We start from the raw sequence: 8,573 nt of genomic DNA, 5'->3' as shown, positions 1-8,573 counted from the left end.
GACAAAGTACACTACTGAGGGGAGCAGCGGGCGGGTCAGGAGAGGTCTGCCAAGCCATGTGGATCTCCTCTGGGGCAGGCGGGAATTGAACTCATGCAGAAGTGGCTTAAGCTTTTTAGTGCAGTGCTTTAACCTGCTGCGCCACAGGGAGGGCCCTCCACATAGTATTAATTACAGTATTTTATTTTCTAAAACACCAGACGTATAGTGACTAAGCTAGCACCCCATTGGGCAGGGTTTGTGGGGGAGGAAGAAAAAGAAAGTTTAATTTATTGTACTAACATTTAATTGGCTAAGAAGAAGATGTTTCTGAGCCAATTGAATACTTTCCTCATTGACGGTTGCTGGGGGGAACCGAACTCATTTGGCAATAAGAGTAACCAGCTGTCAGCTGGGGGAAACCACCAGTTCTAAAAATGCCCAGAGAGAGGGAGAAAGGGGGTGGGGAAGCAACACGACTGAACAACTTACACAGAAATGAGGATGGAGCCAGGGCGCTGAAGTAGCCTAAGGGAGGGGAAGAAGCTGATTTAAAGCATCCCTCAGTCTTTGTAATCAGCCACCAGCCCAAAGTGCTTCCTGGAGGTTTCCATTACCTGGTTAGCTGGCTGGTCACCTCACTCCCTATCCCCTCACTCTGTTATCTAGTAATTTTTCTTTTTTAAGATTTATTTACTTATGCATACAGAACTGGGGTGCAGACTAGCGGTACGGGGGGGCAGTAAGAGGCTTCACCAGAGACAGAGTAGGGTACAGAACAGGCAGATCAATAAAGTACACTGTTGAGGGGAGCAGCAGGTGAGACAGGAGAAATCGGCTGTGTCATGTGGGTCATCTCCCCAACCTGGGATGGGCCTGTACTCAAGTGGCTTGGCTACCTTCATAGTGCTGTGTTTTAATCTGTTGGGCCTGTTCTGCTCCCCTCTCTGTCTCTGGTGAAGCCTCTCACCCTCCGCATCTCTGGCATGCACCCCAGTTCTGTATGAATAAATAAATAAATCTTAAAAAAAATAAAAGTGATTTAGCAGGATTCTTGTGAAGAGTGGGTAGGGGTCCCACCCAGGTTGAGGCCTATTTGAAAAGAGGACTCAGAGGAGCCTGTCTGAAGTTTGATTATAGACAGTCTTTGTCAATACCCATATAAAAATGAATGTTAATATATAAATATTAATAAGATTTTATTTAATTCATGAGGACCCCTGCAGGTGTTAATAACTGGTTCAAAAAAATCTAAAGAACAGACACATTTATAAATGAGGAATACAGACATGAATGGAAAAGGGAGGTCTTTTTGCTATGGATCAGTTACACAGAGTTGTAAAATATTACATCTGGGTATCTAAAGTATCTGTGGGATTTTTTTTTTTGAAGATTTATTTATTTATTTATACAGAGCTGGGGTACAGGCCAGAGGCTCGCGGAGGGTGAGAGGCTTCACCAGAGACAGAGTGGGGAGCAGAACAGGCAGATCAACGCAGCACACTGCTGAGGGGAGCAGCGGGTGGGTCAGGAGAGGTCTGCCTCGCCATGTGGATCTCCTCCAGGGCAGGTGGGGATAGAACTCATGCGGAAGTGGCTTTAGCTTCTTAGTGCAGTGCTTTAACCCGCTGCGCCACCAGGGAGGGCCGTATCTGTGGGATTTAACCAACCACAGATGGAAAATACAGACTATGTAGCTATGGCTGTATGTATACTGAACATTGTTGTGTCCCGGCTTCTGTGACCAGCCACAAGGAAGGCTTCTGTGACCAGCCACAAGGAAGGCGGGAGGCAGAAAGGCTGAGCAAGTAGAATTTATTGCTCCTGGGCAGCAGCTGAGATGGAGACCCTAGGGTGGGGTCTGCAGCTACTGCCAACTCAATAAGGGGGAAGGGTCTCTTATATAGGTCCTAAACTCAGATTTCAAAGGGGTGGGGGCATTATACTAATCTAGAGGTAATGTGAAGCATATGGGAGCATCTGCCTAAATTGTATGCAAATTCTAGACCTTTTCACATAAGGGATTTGAGCTTCCGGTATTTGGAGGTGAGGAGGTTTCCTGGAACCAACTTCCTTTACCCCAAACCTCCACTCCAACTCACCTCACAGATACCAAGTTGTACTGTAGTTCACATGGAAACAGAATCTTCAGTGTAAGGATGTGTTGAACACAAGTCCTTCAGTTTCTCATTAGACATCACTTGTTCTTAGAAGTCTCTTCGAAATATCCACATGTGGATGAGATGCAATTTCTAGGTCATCATATTTCTTATATTTGGTTGCTCACTTCCTTCCCCCGCAAAACACACAAGACCACGAGCTTTTTGAGAGATGCTGGGAGTTGTTTCTACAGAGTGAACGTCTGCTTTTACGAATCCAGTATGCTAATAATAGTGGCAGCCCATTTTAAACGTATTGCACATTACTGGAGCGTCCATTTTACTTTACAGCTGGGGAAACATTTTCACATTCAAGCGAGCGCTGTCCTTCCACCCCCAACATTTTCTAGTTTTATTAACAGTTTCTAATTCAACGCCTGCTGACACCTTGGTGACATAAAAATGTATCAGACCTGTCTGCAACTAAGTACCCCAAGCAAGAAACAATTTTGCTTATTAAGCCACCCAAATTGCAGAGGCGCCTCTGACGCTCGGGGAAAAGGGGCGGCCTCACCCGGTGATCGATTTTTCGGGAGCGCCGGACTGTCCCGCCCGCCCTTCGCTCAGTCTCGCCCTCGGAAAGTCCCCGTTTGAGTTGCTGCGTTCGTAAATCTGAGGCGCACTTCAGACGGGGATGACCCAGTGCTTGCAGGGGTGGAGTCCCCCATAGACTCCCTCCAGCACGCCCTCCGAGCCCCGCCCGCGAGCTCCGAAACCCCTTGGCCGCAAGGAGCTCCATCTCTGGCCACGCCCCGGGCGTCCCAACTTTAAGCCCCGCCCCGTGACGTTGGGCCCCGCCCCCCGAGGCGCCCGTTTCTAAGATGGCGGCAACGATGCCTGCCCGGCTCTCGGGCTAGCGGTGGCGACGGGAAGCAGATGCTCAGGTACGTGAGCCAGGGATGGTGGGGGTGGAGAGAGGCCCGGGAGAAAGGTTCGGACGATCGGAGGATGAGAAGTTTGGGGTAAAGACTGGAGGCGAGCTTAAGCAGGGAAGAGGGTCCCAGGTAGAGTATGGACTGATGCCGGTGGGCTTACTTTGCAAGGTAGGGTAACGCAAGATGGGGTGACGTGGGGTGGGGGGACGCCTAAAAAACTGGGTAGTAACCCACTGCAGCGCTCTGGCCACGCCCCTCCAGGTGAGCTTGCCCAGGTATTCCGTCTGGCTCTGCACATCTCTCCCTCTTCCTACCTGGCTTCTTCTGTAAGCCTCCTTCCCCCACTGCCGCAAGGACTAGGGTAAGGTGGAAAAGGTGCCGGAGCCGCCCCCATCTCGCTCCCCGGGGCTGTTTGCTTGCAGCTCCCAGGTGGTCATGCTCCCTGCACCTGCGGAGCTAGCTCCCAGGCACGTGAAGAATGGAAAGGCACCTGTTTCTACTCCGCCCTGGGTTCTCTTGAGGCCACTTCAAAAGTCCTGCCATGACTGCCTCACCCTCTGGAGAAAATAACGTCTCCTTTAACTGCCCTGTCTCCACCCCCCAGACAGGTCAGTCCTGTTGGAATGGGGGATGGTTAGGGATCTAGTGAACCTGACAGCCCAGGGTAGGCTAGAGGGGTGCCTGCCTCCCTCTTATTTTCCCACCCCTTCCCTTCCCCTCCTGGGAGACTGGCTTCACCTTGACCTAGAGTCTTGGCCTCTTGCTTGCTTGTGAACAATGGTCCCAGCTGGTCCCAGAATCAGTCGCTGTTGGAGCCTGCATGGACCCTATGTTTGCTCTTTGTGACATTTCCAATTTTAGATAATGCCTCACATCTCCGTCCCCCCGGGACCTCCCGCAGCCCCCATGATCCGGAAGAAAACAACTTGAATCCAGGTGAGTCTGTCTGTACCATTGGAAGGGAGGTTCTTCAGACTTCTGAAATGAAGTAGACCTGAGTGAGGGTTCTTAAGGGTAGGGATTGAGAGTTGGTGGCAGAATTTGTTTGCAGAGGGATGGAGGAGAGTGAAACCTAGACTGGACGTGGCAGATAATAGTGTTGCTGGTGTTTTCTATTTCATTCCTTGCATGATAGCCCACCTGTGCTCCCCTCTTCACTCTGAGACTTTGTTCTGTGCCTTCCTTCCCCCTTCACCCCTCACCCCACCTTCCTCCCTATCATGACCCTCTGTTGCTTTGCCCTCTTCCTGCCTGCCCCAAGAGCTCTCCTTTTTCCCTCCACAGATTTCAACCCAGGATGTTGCGGAGGCTGCTGGAGCGACCCTGCACGCTGGCCCTGCTCGTGGGCTCCCAGCTGGCCGTCATGATGTACCTGTCACTGGGGGGCTTCCGAAGCCTCAGCGCTCTGTTTGGCCGAGAGCAGGGGCCAACGTTTGACTACTCTCATCCCCATGATGTCTATAGTAACCTCAGTCACCTGCCTGGGGCCCCTCCAGCTCCTCACGGCCTGCCCTACTGTCCAGAACGCTCTCCTCTCTTGGGTGAGTATAGAAAAAAGAAGGTGAAGGCTAGGCTGAGGAGTGGATAGGAAGATTGGCCAGGCACTGGGTGGCAGGACTTGGGCAGGGATTAATGTCATCAGATGTGGGCTGAGCCTGAGAGAGTAGACTTTGTGTTTGGAGGACAGATTGGGCCCCCACGTTCCACTAACTTTGACTTATGGGTTCTTCCTGCCTTGGGCTCGGAATTGCTTCCTTTGTAGATAAGCCCTCATTTAGTTAGATGGTATTTTCTTCTGATTTCTTTGTCCCCTAACTGTAGCTTCCAACCCTTTGAGGCAGGAGAGTTATGAACCCCTAAAATAAGATGGTAGCTAGGTAAGGACCCTGTACGATCCAGACTTGAGCTCCTAATATGGGGAGCTCAAAATTTCTGAGTAGGTCCTAGTGGGAGCTGAGCCCCAAACCAGATGGGATCAGAGATGTCCCCTGTGGGTCCTTCTTTTCTCCTTGCCCCTCCAATCCCTGACCCTGCCGTTCCCTCCCAACAGTGGGTCCCGTGTCCGTGTCCTTTAGCCCAGTGCCATCCCTGGCGGAAATCGTGGAGAGGAACCCCCGGGTGGAACCGGGGGGTCGATATCACCCCCCAGACTGTGAGCCCCGCTCCCGTACAGCCATCATTGTGCCCCACCGTGCCCGGGAGCACCACCTACGCCTGCTGCTCTATCACCTGCACCCCTTCCTGCAGCGCCAGCAGCTCGCTTATGGCATCTATGTCATCCACCAGGTACCTGATCCTACTCTAACTGACTTTCTTATAAGGAAACCTCAGTAATGCCCCCTTGTAGGTCCCTGGAACAATTTTAGTAGGGTCAGACTAGTAACTGAAGGACGCCCTTGGCACTTTTCTGCCAACACATTAGCCCTGGGCTTCCTCGAATTCTGTTTAGGGTGTCGCCACTGCTTTCTACTCTTCATGATTTTTCCTTGGTTGAGTAGCTTGTGCAAATTTGGAATTAGGCAGATTTAGGCTAAAATTCTTATTCTGCCATTTGTTACATATGTGACCTTGAACAAGATATTTAACTCTCTAAAATGAAGCTAAGAGCAATTACTAACCTGCAACCCACTTCACATGCTAGCTGGTGTCACCATTAAATGCCCAATCGCAGCATGTCAGTATCAGACACAGACTGGTGCTCAAAAAAATTGCTAAGTAAAAAAGTAAGATTATTTTCCTCCTTACCCCACATCAACTTTATACTCCTTTCACTTTACGTTTCAGCCTCTCTTCTCCGTGCTACCTACAGACATAATCAGCTTCTCATTGTCTTCCAGGCTGGGAATGGAACCTTTAACAGGGCAAAGCTGCTGAATGTGGGAGTGCGGGAGGCCCTCCGTGATGAAGAGTGGGACTGTCTGTTCTTGCATGATGTGGACCTCCTGCCAGAGAATGACCACAATCTCTATGTGTGTGATCCCCGTGGGCCCCGGCATGTTGCTGTTGCCATGAACAAGTTTGGATACAGGTAGAGGCGGGGGAGGGTGCTGGGAAGGAGGCAAGCACCTTCCTGGGTAGGGATGTCTCCCAGAAGCTTTGTGGATTCCAAAGATCTCTCCCTCCCCAGCCTCCCGTACCCCCAGTACTTTGGAGGGGTCTCGGCCCTCACTCCTGACCAGTACCTGAAGATGAACGGCTTCCCCAATGAATACTGGGGCTGGGGCGGTGAGGATGACGACATTGCTACCAGGTCAGATTTCCTGTTACCACCTTCCTTGCTCGCCCAGCCTGAATCTCTGTCCTCTGCGGCCATCCGGGCCACGGCCCTGACCACAAGTACCCTTAGCCCTCTGCCCATCCCTCTCCCTTTGCCTTTCCGTCTATCCAGGTTAGGTTCTGCATGCTTCTCCTCTTTTTTCTCTTCCTCCACCTCCTTTTTAAAAAGATTTATTTATGCATACAAGAACTGGGGTACAGGCCATAGGTGCAGGGGCTGAGAGAATTCACCAGAGATAGAGTGGGGAGCTGAACAGGCAGACTGACTGAAACACACTGCTGAGGGGAGCAGCGGGTGAGACAGAAGAGGTCTGCCGTGCCATGTGGGTCAGCTCCCTGACTGAAGATTGAACTCATGCTGCAGTGACTGCAGATGGTTTCCTAGTGGCACTACCACGAGGCCCTGTCCCTTCCCTTTTGATCTGGATGGTTTTATTTCTGGGGAAAAAAATAAACAGAATGTAATTTGGGATTCCAGAATTGGAAAGGGACAAGAGTTTCACCCCACCTTCTGCTAGGGTTGCCACTAGACCCCTTCCTGTGGGGTTGGGGGAGAAGGGGTCTTGGCCCTAGTGCTCAGAATCACTTTTTTATTTAAAGCCTCTGCCATTGGTATGATGCCAATTTGCTTTTTATCATGTGAAATATTTTGACCTTCAGCCTTAGCTGACCCAGTTTCCTGTCTGAATATTTGGGCTTGCTGTGCTGAAGCCACTGTTCCCTCCCCTTGGTGACCTCTTGTGTGACATCTTTGTGAGTTACTGTCTCTAAATTTACAGCACCCAGCAGTTTCTCAACATACACGCTTTCAGTATCTTCCCAGATCATCTCCATTCTGTGTCAGGGGGGGGTTTCTTTCTTTCCAGGTCCGGATGATCTGGTTCCACGTATCTAACATTGGGGGTCCAGGGAAGAGGAGTCAAGTGGCTCAGCCACCTCTCTCCACAAGGATTGCTGAGCTTGGCCTGCGCTCCGGCTTGTTCCTGACTAGATGGTGTCGTTACCCACACTTTCCAGACTGCAGGACAGTGCCTGTGGCCATTCAGGGAACAAATATGGGAGGTGCAATTATGTTAAGCTCCAGCAGGGGCAGCTCCAGGCAGGTGGATTTGGAGACATCCAGCTTTTACACTTCCTGCTTTCCCTTTGACTTGGCACTTCAGAAGGCCCCACTACTTAATGGTGGTTCTTTGCTCATACATGCAAGCAGATCTGACTGGCCTTAGTGCTTTTCTTTCCCTGGGGGCAACCTTCCTCCACTGTGCATCCTCCAAGGTGCCCTCTCTTTTCTCATAGGGTGCGCCTAGCTGGGATGAAGATCTCTCGACCCCCTACATCTGTGGGTCACTACAAAATGGTGAAACACCGAGGAGATAAGGGCAATGAGGAAAACCCCCACAGGTAGGAAGGGAATTGTTCTTACCTCCTCAAGGTCTGTACCCCAGTTGGGAAATGCCACCAGGTCTCTGGACTCCTGGCTGTTCCTTCCTGGTTCTTAGTCTTCAACCTCTGACCTGCAGATTTGACCTCTTGGTCCGTACCCAGAATTCTTGGACTCAAGATGGGATGAACTCACTGACATACCGTCTGCTGGCTCGAGAACTGGGCCAACTCTATACCAACATCACAGCAGACATTGGCACCGACCCTCGGGGTCCTAGGACTCCTGGTCCCCATTACCCACCTGGTTCCTCCCAGGCCTTCCGTCAAGAGATGCTGCATCGCCGGCCCCCTGCCAGGCCTGGCCCTCTGCCTACTGCCAACCACACAGCCCCCCATGGCTCACACTGACTCCATCCTGCCCACTATAATCATGAAACTGAATCAGAGGAGTTGTTCTCTCCCCACCTTCGGCTCTTCTCTGCTCTTAGAGAGGTGCTGTGCAGGGGGCAGAGACCTCTCTTCACTGCTGGACTGGAGCTGGGCTCCTCTAGACCTGGGAGTCCCTCTTTCTAGGGTCACCCAAGGGTTATGACTGTGAATCCTTGATGTCATGATTTTATGTGAGGACTCCTGGGAGTCCCCTGCCCCTAGGGTAGGAGCAGGGCTGGATCCTGAGTCCCTTCCTCTTCCATGGAGAGAAGAGAAACTGGCTTCTCCCGGGACCTCTGTGAATATTTATTCTATTTATGGTTCCTAGGAAGTGTGTTTGGTGAAGGAAACGCCTCCCTGGGTCCTCTGCCAGTGCTGGAGTAGTTCCTTCTTCTGGACCTGGCTCAGGGGGCTGGGATTTTGATATATTTTCTAATAAAGGACTATGTCTTGCCTCTGCTACTGCTTTCTG

General features: G+C 51.2%; 1 protein-coding gene across 3 annotated transcripts; it reads left to right on the top strand.

The window, feature by feature from the left end:
• The first annotated feature begins 2,953 nt into the window (after nucleotides 1–2,953).
• B4GALT3 (UDP-Gal:betaGlcNAc beta 1,4- galactosyltransferase, polypeptide 3) lies at nucleotides 2,954–8,560 on the top strand. 3 transcript variants are annotated; one of them, XM_012729114.1, is made up of 9 exons: nucleotides 2,954–3,022; nucleotides 3,436–3,621; nucleotides 3,875–3,949; nucleotides 4,298–4,554; nucleotides 5,064–5,299; nucleotides 5,851–6,041; nucleotides 6,141–6,263; nucleotides 7,586–7,690; nucleotides 7,810–8,560. In XM_012729114.1, exons 4-9 carry the CDS (start codon nucleotides 4,311–4,313, stop codon nucleotides 8,078–8,080), a joined length of 1,170 nt encoding a protein of 389 aa, XP_012584568.1. In that variant the 5' UTR covers nucleotides 2,954–3,022; nucleotides 3,436–3,621; nucleotides 3,875–3,949; nucleotides 4,298–4,310; the 3' UTR covers nucleotides 8,081–8,560. The 3 variants fall into 3 exon arrangements, with proteins under 3 accessions (XP_012584568.1, XP_012584567.1, XP_012584569.1); XM_012729113.1 differs by lacking the exon at nucleotides 3,436–3,621; XM_012729115.1 differs by lacking the exons at nucleotides 2,954–3,022; nucleotides 3,436–3,621 and adding an exon at nucleotides 3,041–3,142.
• The last annotated feature ends 13 nt before the right edge of the window (nucleotides 8,561–8,573 follow it).

This window comes from Condylura cristata, unplaced genomic scaffold (assembly GCF_000260355.1).
Source record: "Condylura cristata isolate star-nosed mole 26May11 unplaced genomic scaffold, ConCri1.0 scaffold00024, whole genome shotgun sequence".
Lineage (NCBI taxonomy): Eukaryota > Metazoa > Chordata > Mammalia > Eulipotyphla > Talpidae > Condylura > Condylura cristata.
Note: the sequence above shows the minus strand (reverse complement) of the source record. Positions and strands in the feature narration are given on the sequence as shown.

Bases quoted from the DNA above. Each gene is read 5' to 3' on its own strand.
- B4GALT3 (XM_012729113.1), top strand. From the start codon at position 4,311: ATGTTGCGGAGGCTGCTGGAGCGACCCTGCACGCTGGCCCTGCTCGTG. The intron at 6,042-6,140 runs GTAGAGGCGGGG...CTCCCTCCCCAG, and splicing joins ATGAACAAGTTTGGATACAG to CCTCCCGTACCCCCAGTACT. The intron at 7,691-7,809 runs GTAGGAAGGGAA...TCTGACCTGCAG, and splicing joins AATGAGGAAAACCCCCACAG to ATTTGACCTCTTGGTCCGTA.